General features: G+C 46.3%; 1 protein-coding gene and 1 long non-coding RNA gene across 2 annotated transcripts in view; one reads left to right on the plus strand and one right to left on the minus strand.

Moving 5' to 3' along the window:
- Positions 1 to 298: 298 nt before the first annotated feature.
- LOC148113591 (uncharacterized) lies at positions 299 to 3,470 on the minus strand. Its single transcript, XR_015733647.1, has 2 exons — positions 3,183 to 3,470; positions 299 to 1,088 (listed from the first exon to the last, which is right to left on the minus strand). It is a non-coding gene; the product is annotated as an uncharacterized LOC148113591 (long non-coding RNA).
- Positions 3,471 to 4,136: 666 nt separating this feature from the next.
- Positions 4,137 to 13,512, plus strand: part of POLR2A (RNA polymerase II subunit A) — a 35,494-nt gene continuing 26,118 nt past the window's right edge. Inside the window, exons 1-6 of the mRNA XM_060685238.2 lie at positions 4,137 to 4,668; positions 7,449 to 7,581; positions 7,912 to 8,048; positions 8,845 to 9,018; positions 11,956 to 12,237; positions 12,410 to 12,571. Of these exons, the coding sequence (XP_060541221.2) occupies positions 4,579 to 4,668; positions 7,449 to 7,581; positions 7,912 to 8,048; positions 8,845 to 9,018; positions 11,956 to 12,237; positions 12,410 to 12,571 (978 nt within the window). The 5' untranslated portion in view covers positions 4,137 to 4,578. The remainder of the gene's footprint in view (positions 4,669 to 7,448; positions 7,582 to 7,911; positions 8,049 to 8,844; positions 9,019 to 11,955; positions 12,238 to 12,409; positions 12,572 to 13,512) is intronic.

Here is a 13,512-nt window from a genome sequence, read left to right on the forward strand (position 1 = left end):
AACAGATGCTGCCTTTCTGCCGAGGTGGACATAGAAAATCAGAAATAAACAGGATTGCTGAGAAAGGAGAGTAATGGTAGCTCAGGGTTGAAATGAGGGATCCTGGGTGCTCTCTGAGCTTGGTGGTTTTTCTGGCAGACGTTTCGTGACCCAACTAGGGAACATCATCAGTGCTCACTGCAATGACGTGATCAGTTTGAGGAAAACATCTGCAACAAGACCGCCAAGCTCAGAGCGCAACAAGGACCCCCTCATATCCAGGATCCACACATAAATAGAACATTGCAAAACTGATTAAAGTTTTTAACATCCAATGTTTTAAACCTTTTAATTGTCTTAATTTATGACAAACACAGAGTTGCTTGAGAGGAAGACGAGTGGCTTGCAATTTAACAAACCACAACGACCCACGTTCACACAGCAGCAAAATCAAACCAAACCACAAGACAATTTAGCTTAGCAGTTTTCCTGGAATCCTCCATATCTGTATATTTTATATATTTTATCTGTGCACCATCTTCTCATTTTCCTCCAAACTTCTGCCGAACGACACGGCCTAGGAACAAGAAGCCAGCGCTAGGAATGCAAACGTCAGCCTGAGCTGTGCGGACAATATCTTATTTTGATTTTTCCATCCGTTTCTTGGACTACCAGCACTCTTTCAGATTCTTTTCTCTGAATATCCCATTTTTGGCATATCCCAATTCCTTCCCCTTCTGCCAGAAATAAAATAAAATAAAATAAAATAAATGCAGGTAGTCCTTGACTTACGACAGTTCATTTAGTGATCTCTCAAAGTTACAGCAGCATCCCCACCCCATGATCACGTGATCAAAATCCAGACGCTTTGGCAACTGGTTCAGATTTTATGACGGTTGCAGTAATCCTCTTTTTGCGACCTTCCGACAAGGAAAGTCAACGGGGAAGCGAGATTCACTTAACAACCAGGTTGCTAACTTATCAACTGCAGTCATTCACTTAACAGCTGTGGCAAGAAAAGTCGTAAATTGGGACAAAACTCACTAAACAGATGTATCGCTTAGCAACAGAAAATTTGGGGCCCATTGTGGTCGTAAGTTGAGGACTACCTGTATTTAAATACAGAAAGTAAAGGGTCAGTAAATTAAATAATTAAATTATTAAATTTAATAATAGCACAGTGGAGGTCTGATTAACATATCTCACCTCCACTCACATGTCCATAAGATTTTAATGTTTTCAATTTATATTTTAATGTACAGGTATAAGATAAATTTTCATGACTGTAAGCCACCCAGAGTTACCCTATGATAAGATGGGCAGCCAGTAAATTTTATTAATAAACATTTGCCGCTTGGCCCTTAAATGGGGCTATTTTAGGCAGCTCTCAACCAAAAAAAAGGACCTGGTGGCTCAGCAGACTAATAGCATTGTGATTAACACCAGCTGTCCGCAATTACTGTAAGTTCGAATCTCACCAGCCTCAAGGTTGACTCAGCCTTCCATCCTTTCTAAGGTAGGTAAATTGAGGACCCAGTTTGTGGAGGCAATAAGCTGACTTTGTATAAATATACAAAAGTATGAAGGCTATTGCTTAATGCATTGTAAGACGCCCTGAGTCTCCGGAGAAGGGCGGCATATAAATCAAATTAAAAATAAAATAAAATAAAATAAAGAGAAGTTTAAACAAAAGTAAAATAATAGAATAAAACAAGCTAAAAAGAAAACAAAGAAAATACGGTAGATTGATATGTCTAGTTTAAAAAATGATTATTTGGAGACACAAACACACACTGAGCTTCTGGCAACCTATTTCCTCCCCCTTTCCAGGTTTTGCTTTTTTTTAAATAAATTTATTTATTGAGATTCTAATCCTGTAAAATACACATTAAAAAATAAAGACAACAGGGAACAAAAGAGGAAGAAATGATTGAGAAGACAAAAAAAACCCCAACTATCAGCTTCCCATTTTTTTCAGCACTGTAAAATACAAAATAATATTTTTAATTTCGCCCTCCATGTTGTTGCTTTTTAAATCCTTCTTTATAATTCTGTAAAGAACAATAAAATGAAGATAAAGATAACCAAGAAAGGGAAACAGGGAAAAAAAAAAACAAGCATTGGCTTCCCACTTTTTTTTCAGCCCTGTAAAATACAAAATATTTATAATTTCGCTCTCCATGTTGTTGTTGTTGTTTTCATCCTTCTTTATTAAGATTATAATCCTGTAAAAAAAGACAAATGAAGATAAAAATAACCAGGAAAGGGAAAGAAAGGGAAAGAGGGGAAAAAAACAAGCATTGGCTTCCCACTTTTTTTTCAGCCCTGTAAAATACAAAATATCGTTAATTTCGCCCTCCATGTTGTTGTTGTTGTTTTTTTCATCTTTCTTTATTAAGATTATAATCCTATGAACAACAACAAAATGAAAATAAAGATAACCAGGAAAGCAAAAGAAGAGGGGGGAAAAAAAAGAGCATTGGCTTTTATTTTTTTCGCAGGGGAACAAAATACAACAATAAATATATATATATATTCCTATGGGGCTGCTTTTTTTAGGCCTGTTTTCAACCCCAAGGCAATAAAATCTGGATGAGGAGAAAAGAATATATATATATATATATGTTTTTCTTTTCTCCTCATCCAGATTTTATTGCCTTGGGGTTGAAAACAGGCCTAAAAAAGCAGCCCCATAAGAACCCCATGTGGTGGAAAGCCTGCCCCATAGGATGGGGGGAACCCCCTTTTTTTTGGCCTAGGGAGGGGGCAAGGCACCCCCCAATCTGGCACTCCAGGCCAGAAAGCCCCTCTCTGCCCCCCTTTCAATCTCCCCCTCCCCATATTGAGCCCCCCCCAGCCTCCCTTCCTGCCCCCCAACTCTTTATTAACCCCTCCCCATTTCCCCATTCCCTCCAATTTTTTTCTCTCACCCCTCATGCCCCCCAGATATCAATTCCCCTCCCCCCCAGCCCCACATTTGAGCCCCCTCATTATTTACGTCCTCCCTGCCCCCCAAAATCCCCTCCCCTCAGGCTTTCCTCAGACAACACCCCTTAATCTTCACCCCAGGACGGAGTTTCCCCCCACTTTCCTCTCAGAAGCCCACCGCCTCCACAGCAGCCCTGACCCCCAAGTCGCCCCTCCGCAAATAAAATCGTCCCCCCTCACAACTCCCATCAACCTCTTCTGGGAGATTAATTCACCCGCTCCGTCCGCCTTCTTCCCGCAATTCCGCTAAATTGTAGCCCTCCGTTACCCTCAAGAGGGTCTCGGGAGCCTTTCCGCCAAGGCCCGATTCAATTGTGGAAGTAGGCCCCGAAGCAGCGCGCTTTCCTAAACGGGGTCGGCCGGCCGAGCGCGCGCCTCTCCGGGCCGAGAGAATCACGCGAGCGCGAGGCCTTGCAGGCCGCCGCCCGGAGCGTTCCATCCGCCTTCGACTTCGCGCTCGACAAAAGCTGGCTCTGTGAGGCACCCGACTCTCCACCCTCGGGGCCCCTTCGGCCATTTTCGGAAAAGTTCGGCATGTGGCCACACACCCCTCCCCTCAAGGAGCGGCTTTGTTTCCCCGCCTTTCGCAGCTCATGAATAGTCAATGAGGTGCGTCGAAAAACTTCGGGAAAGGAGCCTTCTTCCGTAAGGACTGTACCATTAGAAAAAAAGGGGGGGTGGAGGAACAGAATAATTAAGGAAATTGTATATTCATCTAATTTGAGAGCAAGTCCTAATGAGAAGGCTTGGGCTATAGAATAAGCTTTCTGGGTCGTTATTCCTTCCTGAAATAACTTGCTGTCTTTCCAAAAAAAAAAAAAATGCTTCCATTGCATTACGGCCACCGAACAGAGTTTGTTTGAAAACCCCCAAGTAATTCCAACATGAAGGCCAAATAACCTTTTATCCGAGCATTTCAGTGTAACCTAATTACTTTCCTAGTCCGAGTTGCCTTGTGCACATTTCGGATCTCTGTTCAACAGGCGTTTACAAAAAAATAAAATAAAAATTACATTTCTTTCCCCTCCCCCAGATTTGGTTCGATCTTTCCTCCCTCTCCGGCGCCGCCTCGTCTTCTTGTTTTCCCTCGGGCCCTAGCCACGCCCCCTCCCGCTCGGAGACGACGCAGCCGCAGCCCCGCCCCTTTCGGCGTCACCGCCCTTGCCGTTGTACTCCTGTAGCCCCGTGTCGGGGGAGCGAGGCTATATAAAGGCGGCGACGGAGCAGCTTCGCTCAGTCGCGCCGGAGAGCGCGGAGGGAGAGGACAGGAGGGAGGGGAGCAGCGGCCGGACGTGGTCGCGTGTCGGGAATCTGGTGTTTCTGCACGCCGATCTTCCTTCTTGCCGGCGTTGCGAGACGCGGGGGACGCTTCCCGGGGATCGAGTTCGGGCCGGCGGCGTAAAAAAACAAAACAAAACCGGACTGTTGGGGGGGGAAAAGACCGGCGGCTGCTTGTGGCTTCTTCCGGGCTGGTGACGGACTAAGGCGGAGGCAGAACAGCAGCGTCGTCGTCACGTGACTCCGGGGAAAAGGAAGGGAAAGAAAGAAAGCAAAAAAAAAAAAAGCGGCGGCAGCGGACGGGAAAAAAAAGGGGGGGGGCCCGCCGCCAAGATGCACGGGGGCGCGCCCTCCGGGGACAGCGCGTGCCCGCTGCGCACCATCAAGCGCGTGCAATTCGGCATCCTCAGCCCGGATGAGATGGTGGGTGGCCCCAACGTTTGGGGTGGGAGTGGGTGGGATCCAAAGTTTTTGCTTTTCCATCGGAATTTGGGGATGGGGAGGGGGGGATCTTGGGCTACTTAGGGTGGTTTCTATCACCCCCCCGCCAGAATCCCAAGAAAGTGGGGGGGGGGGACACAGTTTGCAAGTTTTTGCTTTTTTGCAAGAAAAGAAAAAAAAATGGGGAGGAAGGGTCTTCAGTTATTTAAGGGAGGGGGGGGGGCTTCTCCGACCCCGCCACTTTCTCAAGCGCCCCCCCTTTTCTTTCTTGGGGACAGTTTGCAACTTTTCCCAAGTTGTCAGCGCTTCTTTGCAAGAAAAGAGAAATGGGGGGGGGAGAGAGAGTAGTAAGGGTGTTCAGTTATTTAAGGGGGGGGGCTTCTCCGACCCCACCACTTTCTCAAGCGCCCCCTCCTTCCCCCCCACTTTTCTTCCTTGGGGACAGTTTGCAACTTTTCCCAAGTTGTCAGTGCTTCTTTGCAAGGAAAGAGAAATTGGGGGGTGGGGGGGGAGGAGGACAGTAGGAAGGGTCTTCAGTGACTTTAGGACTTCTCTTGACCCCAACTCTCCTTTCTCCTCCACCCTTTCTGGGGGCTTCGCAAGTTTTTGCAAAGGAAAAAAAAATAGGGTGTTTGTGTGTCCTGAATTTTGGGAATTTGAGGTGTGTGTGTGGGGGGGGTGTCTTGGATTATTTAGGGGTTTTCTATAACTCTCCCGTGCAGCCCCCTGGCCTCTTTTTCTGGAGGTCTTCACACTTTTTTTTTTTTTTTGGAAAGTGCAAATGCTTCTTTGTGAAAACAAAAAATGCATTTGGGGGAGGGTCTTGAGTTACTTAGAAGAGGGGGGCTGTGATCACTCTGTTCTCCCAAATGCCACCCCCCCTTTTTTTGGAAGTTTGCAGTTTTTCCAAGTGCAAATGGCTCTTTTCCAAAACAAAAAAAGCATCAGGTGTCCGTGGCCTTCCTTTCTGGAAGTGGCTTCACTGTGGATTGGGGGTCTCTCTTGCTCTCCCTCCCCCCCGCCCCCCATTTCTTTTAATCCTGATTTTTTTTAAGAGAGAGGGGCTTTCTAAAAATCCTTGATCCTTGCCTAGTTCTGCCTTTTAAAAGCTTCTGCCACCAACTTTAGTTGTGTCTTCCAATTGTGGGTTATTCCAAAACAACGAAAATTATTTTATATGCTGCTTGTCTGGCTATCCATAGTGACTCTGAGCAAGTGGTTGGCAACATGGAGAAGGTTGTCATTTTGGTTGATTGATTGGTTTTATCATTTCACTGTTAATACTTTATAAGAAACTTTTAAGTAAATTTTGTTTATCAAATTTATATGCCGCTCGTCTTGTTATCCAGAATGACTGGGGGCAGGCAAGTTGGCAGCCTTGGGAATCTACAAAGAGTTTGCTTGCTGGAAATTCAGAGTGGTTTACTGAATTTTTATCCCGCCTTTATTACTTTATAGGTCACTCAAAACAGAGATTATTCCTAATCCTTTTCCCCACAACAACCCTGTGAGGTGGACTGGGCTGAGAGAGAGAGAGAGAGGAACTGGCCCATAGTTGCCCAGTAACTACAAGTTTGGTTTCTTATGGAATCCCCATCATTTTGTATTATTTTTTTTTACCTTTTTGTTACATTGTAAGCACCCAAAGTCACTGCAGCAGTGAGATGGGCAGTGTATAAATTTAATAAGTAAATAAAACCCAGTCATCTGATTTGAAAGTATTTTGCAGGCTCAAACTTTTTTTTATTCCACAATATTGCCTCTTAGGTTTCGTTTTGTTCAATCTTTGTCTATATTTGTTCAAAATTCTGCCAAGTCAGATTTTCAAACTTCCCTTCTCTCTTTTTCAAAAGCCCCTCCTCTGTGTGGGGCAGCTGAGACTGTTAAACACATCTTTCTGCCAATGAAATGGGTAAATCCTTTTTTTCCCCCTCCTCAGTTAGGAAAATGAATATTATCTTGTTAAACATGCAGTTGTGACAATTTGAAAAAATCTTATGGGGCGGTGAAAAAAAAAATGGCAATCCCTTTGGCAGTAAATCTGATTTAAAAGAGATGACTAATCTAATCAGAAATTTAATTATTACTTACTGGTAGTTTCAATTTATATAGAAATTATAACTACTAATATTCCCCCTTAATTCTTATTTCTACCTCTATTTTTATTTTATTTATAAGCCACTTTTATTATTTCTATAAGACGGCAAATATATCCAACATACTTTCCTCCCATTTTCCCCACAACAATTCTGAGGTGGGCTGGGATGAGAGAGAGGGACTGGCTCAAGATCACCCAGATAGCTTTCATGTCTAATGTGGGACTAGAATTCCCTGTCGCCTGGTGATTGGCCCAAAGTCACCCAGCTGGGTTTCATTCCTAAAGTGGGACTAGAACTCACGATCTAGTGATTGACCCAAAGTTACCCAGGTAGCTTTCGCACCTAAGGTAGGACTAGAAAAAACTCTTGCCTGGCGATTGATCCAAAATTACCCAGCTGGTTTTCATACCTAAGGCAGGACTAGAACTCCCAGTCTCCCAGTTTTTAACCTGCTTCCTTAACCACTAGGCCAACCTGAATAAACATGATCTGCCTTTTCACTTGTAATCTTTTCTCTCCCCCCCCCCCCGTCTCCCCCAAATATTAATTTCTTCTCTGGCTCGTTGGGGTTGCCACTATATTGTGGCACGTTCACACTTTTTAACCAAAGAACCGTCCTTCCCAGCATCTGACACTCACCCGCTTTTTGCTTGCAATTTCTAGAAACGGATGTCGGTGACCGAAGCAGGCATCAAGTACCCAGAGACCACGGAAGGCGGTCGCCCCAAACTCGGGGGGCTGATGGATCCTCGCCAGGGGGTCATCGAAAGGACTGGGCGGTGCCAGACGTGCGCAGGTGAGGACCCCATCTGTGCGGTGGGCCGATACGGCTGAGGACATCACTGCCTCCTGTTTGAGAGTGGTGCCGTGGCCTAGAGGTGGCGCTCTCGCCTCACAATCAGGAGGCCGTGAGTTCAATCCTAGGTAGAGGCAGATATTTCTCTCTCTGGGCACACTGGGAATATATCTGCTGAACAAAACTCCGCATTTGCAACAGGAAGGGCATCCGGCCAGTAAAACACTCAGCTCCATTTAGTTGCCCAGACTCCACCCCGCGAGGGATTACGGGATCATTAAAAGACAATGATGATGATGATGATCACCGCCTTCTGTTTCTGTCTGGCAGGCAACATGACTGAATGTCCTGGCCATTTCGGCCACATCGAACTGGCCAAGCCGGTTTTCCACGTCGGCTTTTTAGGAAAAACCATGAAAGTCCTTCGCTGCGTTTGTTTCTTCTGCTCCAAACTGCTGGTCGACTCGGTGAGTAACGAGGCACCCCCCCAACATGGCAGCTGAACCCTGAGCAAAAAAAGGTTGAAGCCAGGATGTTTAGCCCTTACGACCACAGTTCAGCCCAACATTTCCGTGGCTAAGCGAGTTTTAAGCCCCATTTTACGAACTCACCTGCCACCGTTGTTAAACGAATCCCTGTTGTCGTTAAGTGAGTCACGCAGTTGTTAAGCGAATTCAGCTTCCCCATGGACTTTGCTTGTCGGACGTGGCAACCGTCATAAATACGAGTCACTTGCCAAGCGCCTGAATTTTGATCACGGGGATGCCACGACGGTCGTTAAGTGTGAAAAACGGTCCTAAGTCACTTTTTTCCAGTGCCGTTGTAACTTTGGTCACTAAACACTTACTATAGTAAGTCGAGGACTGACTATAAATTTTCTAAAATATATATTTTTTTGAAATATTTTTTTTAAAACCCCGGGACGCTGCGACTGTCATAAATACCACTCAGTTGCCACGGTTGCAAGTGTGAAAAATTGCCCTCAGTCACTGGTCAGTGACTTTGCAAACGGTTGTAAATCGAGAACTACCTGTATTTTATTTATCTTTTACATTTTGTATATTTTTCCATCTTTTTAAGGCTTGTAAGCCAAAAAGCATCAGGGTTACCTTCTTATAAAGACAGGCAGCCAATACATTTTAGAAAGGAATAAAGGCAGAGATTGCCGAACCCCAGTGGTGGGGGAGTGCTCCGTGCCCCCTGCCCCATCTTGTGGGGCAGGGGGCATCATTCCCTGTGTGTTTTCCCTTCTTTTCCTGGCAGAACAATCCGAAAATCAAGGATATCTTGACCAAGTCCAAAGGCCAGCCGAAGAAGCGCTTAACCCACGTCTACGATCTCTGCAAAGGCAAGAACATCTGCGAGGGGGGAGAGGAGATGGATAACAAATTTGGGGTGGAGCAGCCCGAAGGCGATGAGGACCTCACCAAGGAAAAGGTGAGAAGCCCCAGCGTGGTGAGGAAGGGAAGTTGCTTTAGTCACACACACACACACAAAACCCCCGAAAAGAGACTCTTATTCTATCCATAGAAAAATTTCAAATCGACTCAAAGCCTGTTATCTATTTGGAAAAATATGCTACGGCTTCAAAGAACACACAGCAGGAATGCTATAGAACTTCATGGCATAAATACCCGGAATCTGTAGAGAAGAACTACAGGCTGATGAAAGCAAAACATTAACCTGTCAGAGTACGACGACAGTCTTTAGAATTTGGGTATCAGTCTTTTATGGCAGCTGTACCAAACCATCCTAGCAAAGCTGCTCTTTGGATTATTTGGAAATACCTTGAACCAAGTTTAAAATCATGGTTTTGATTGGAACAACCCCCTCCCCCCACCCCCAGGAATTACAGAATTTGCTCACTCACGCCTTAGCTTCCTGAATAAGACACACAATTGTGGAATTGTTCAACATGGTGCTTGAGTACCTGGCTCATAAATTAATTAATTAATAAGTCTTCACTCAGGAGTTTTCCCCATTTGGCTTGGTAACCTTTTGCGGGGTTTTCGGTCCTGACATCAATCAATCAATCAGAATAGAGCTGAAAGGGAAGTTTCTCCTCAGTTCCAGGTTGCTTCTCTCCTTGGTTAGTTTCCTTCCATTGATTCTTGTCCTGCCCTGCCCTCAGGTGCTTTGGAGAATACTTAGACCCCACTCTTTTGGAAGATGCTATTACGTCCCCCCCCCCAAAACCCTCATTTTCTTTGGACCGGCCAATCCCAAATCCTGCAACTGTTCTTTATATATTTTAGTCTCCAGGCCTTTAATCATCTTAGTTGCTCTTCCCTGGACTTTTAGTGCAAAATAGTTGGACGTGGTTTAGCATTATTCGTTTGTATTCTTCTTGTGGTACAATATCTTTTGTGCCCAGGTACAAAATCAAGGCTGAGCAAGGAATAATTTCTGTTGACACTGTCAATCACTCTTTCGAACACTCTTTCAATCAGCATTTCCTAATCTATCCTAAAAATCAATGCCTGATTATTTATACCCCGACTTTATTCCTTTTACAGCAAATATATCCAGCATACTTTCCTCCTCCTATTTTCCCCGCAACAACAACTCTGTGAGGTGGGCTGGGTTGAGACAGAAGAACTGGCTCTAAGTTACCCAGCTGGCGTTTTTCATGCCTAAAACGGGACTAGAACTCCCAATCTCCTGGGGATTGGCCCAAAGTCAGCCCAGCCGCCTTTCATATTGTTTTTTGCTTTGTTTGACCGAAAATTAAATTGATTCACTCTGATTTTCAGCATTGGCATGGTTTTGTACAGCATTGCCATTGCCGGAGCCCCTTTACGGAAGTTAGTTATTAAACCGGGCACCTTTTCCCTCGATAATAAAATACAAAAATATCAATATTTGTCAGTCAAGTCTCAACCAGAAATAACCGTCTCGGATTCCGTCTGCCTGTTGCCCGAGAAAACAGCTGTTTCCCTTCCCAAGGTCTGAATTTCCACCGGGAAATTAATAACGCAGACGTTTAACACCTGTGATACTTTAACCCGCTAATCTTCCAAAGGGGATTTCATCACACTGTGCGCGCGTGCCGTGCCCCACTTGCCATTTCCGTTTTGAAAAACGGATGCTCCGTGTGTGTCAACTCGGAAACAAGAGCTAGTTTTGAATTTTTCCCATCAAAATTTCCTTGCAGGTCAGCCAAGGGCAATTCTGCTGATTGTGCCTTAGTTTTCTTCTGAATTAATGTAACTGATGCCCACTTAAGAGAAACCAAGAGGTCCCCAGAAGCCTCTTAGTCTAAAGGAGCTTTTTACAAATTAATTGGGTCTGAATTCTTCCTCAAATCTACCCGGCTTGATTGGGGTTTCCTGTTAAACTCAAAGCAAAGGTTGTGGTAACACACAATTAGGTATTAATAGGTAAGTGAATTTCAGCTCGGGTCACACGTTGGTTTGCTAAAGTTCTCTTGGCTAACCCTTTTAAGACTTATTCGGATGAAAATAGAAGTGCTTGCCCAGAAGAAGAAGAAAAAGTAGAGAAATATTGTCTCGAGGGAAAATATAAATTTCAGGAGAATTGGAGCACGGCTTTTGGGATCGATTTCAGTTCTGCGCTGAAGGCTCTCCAGCTGCCTTTTGTTTTTACATTTTTATTTTTATTTTGCATTTATTTATTTATTTATTTATTTATTGTCAGATTTATATGCCTCCCTTCTCCCACAGGACTCAGGGCGGCTCACAACACTAAAAACAACCCGACAATAAATAAGAGTTAAATAATATTAAAACCAATTCAAAATCCCCAGTCCCCAAGTTAAAATCCACAACAGATCAGGGAAGTTGGTGAAAAAGCCATGTGTTTAGGTCGGCGCAGAAGGTTCGGAGGTCTGGGGCCGTATTGTTTTTATAAATAACTCAAAGCAGTGCACAGACCTAATCTGATTTCCTCCTCCTATTTCCCCTCAACAACAACCCTGTGATTTGAGGTGGGTTGGGCTGAGAGAGAGGGACTGTCCCAAAGTCACCCAGCTGGCTTTCATGCCTAAGGCAGGACTAGAACTCCCATTCACCTGGTGGTTTGCCCAAAGTCACTCAGGTGCCTTTCATGCTTAAACCAGAACTAGAACTCCCATTCTCTTGGTTGGCCCAAAGTCACCCAGCTGTCTTTCGTGCCTAAGGCAGGACTAGAACTCACTGTCTCCCAATTTCTAGCCTGGTGCTTTCCCCATTGGACCAAAGTCGGAAAAAACAGGAAGAAAAGAAGGAGTATTCGCTTCATCCTTCCTCTTGAGTTACTTTGTAAACAAGGGTGGGATAAAAAAAAAATTATACTGTCCCAGAGAAAGGTTTTTTTGCACCCGGGTTTCCTTTCTCCCCCCCCCCCCCCCAGTGATGACTTCTTCCCTCCCTTAAGGGCCACGGGGGCTGCGGGCGCTACCAGCCGAGGATCCGCCGCTCGGGCCTGGAGCTGTACGCCGAGTGGAAGCACGTGAACGAGGACTCCCAAGAGAAAAAGATCCTGCTCAGCCCCGAACGGGTCCACGAGATCTTCAAGCGGATCTCGGACGAGGAATGCTTCATCCTGGGCATGGATCCCAAATACGCCCGGCCGGAGTGGATGATATGCACCGTGCTCCCTGTCCCTCCGCTCTCCGTCAGACCGGCCGTCGTCATGCAAGGCTCCGCTAGGAATCAGGTGGCTGCAGGCGGCTCTAGGAAGGGGGTGGGGGTGGGGAGGCTTGATTTGAACCCAGACCCGAATTCGCAGCAGGCCTGGACACCGGCTTAGCATCCATCCAAGCTTCCAGGGGGACCATAGGGCTGCCAGACGCTGACCCCCAGCCCCTTCCCTCCTTCCTTTCCCCTAGGACGACTTGACTCACAAGCTGGCCGACATTGTCAAAATCAACAACCAGTTGCGGCGGAACGAGCAGAACGGGGCGGCCGCTCACGTCATCGCGGAAGACGTCAAGCTCCTCCAGTTCCACGTGGCCACCATGGTGGACAATGAACTGCCCGGGCTGCCCCGAGTAAGTGCCTGAAGAATGGGTAGGAACAGCCCTAAGGACCTTTCCTTCCCCCCGTGCGCCCCCCCCCCAAAATCCTGGCCATCATATTTTAGAACACGGCTTCTCCATCGCCACCACTTGGAAGATGGGTGGACTTCAGCTGCCAGGATTCCCCAGCCAGCGTGTGCCCCCACCCCCCCCTTGGGGTTGTATCTAGCCCAATGATGGTTAACCTTTTTGGTGCTGAGTGCCCAAAGCGTGCACCCTGCCCTCCTCCCCCCACGCCCCGTCTTGGCTTGCAGGTTGATGCAGGAGGCTTTCCAGGCCCAAAACGCGGTGCGGGGGGGGCATGTGTGAACCCCCAAAATGCAATGCGAGTGCCCCCCCCCCCAATGCACCCTGTGCATGCACAGCACAGACCCCAAAACCAGCTGGCCAGCGGGAGGCACACGCATGCACGTTGGAGCTGGGCTGTGGCGATGGTTGGCGTGCCCGCAGAGAAGGCTCTGTGTGCCACCTGTGCCACAGGTTCGCCATCTGGAGGGCAGTAGATTGGGGGGCAATGCCAGCTTAGCCTAAGCGAGCGTTTCTCTTATCTCGGCCAGTGAAAGATAGGTGGAGCTCAAATTCCCAGAATTCCCCAACCCAGCAAAAGGGCCTACCAGAATTCAGCCTGGATAGAATCAGAAGGAAATGTGGCTTCCTTTATTGCATTTTTTTTTTGGGGGGGGGGGGGGACTGGGTAATTTTCTTAATAGACGGTGGGAATGCGGTCGGCGTAATATATCTTGACTTCAGCAAAGTGGAAAGAAGAAAAAAAAAGCTGTCTGGGGGAATCCTGGGAGTTGAAGTCCATCCATCTTTGAGGTTGAGAAAAAAAACATTGCTTTTAGGGCAAAAGACTGCATCTTTGGACTTAACCCTTCCTTCCTCCAGCGTCCGAGGGGAAACATATAATCCCA

Source organism: Pantherophis guttatus, chromosome 4 (genome assembly GCF_059756535.1).
Source record: "Pantherophis guttatus breed Tessera chromosome 4, ASM5975653v1, whole genome shotgun sequence".
Lineage (NCBI taxonomy): Eukaryota > Metazoa > Chordata > Lepidosauria > Squamata > Colubridae > Pantherophis > Pantherophis guttatus.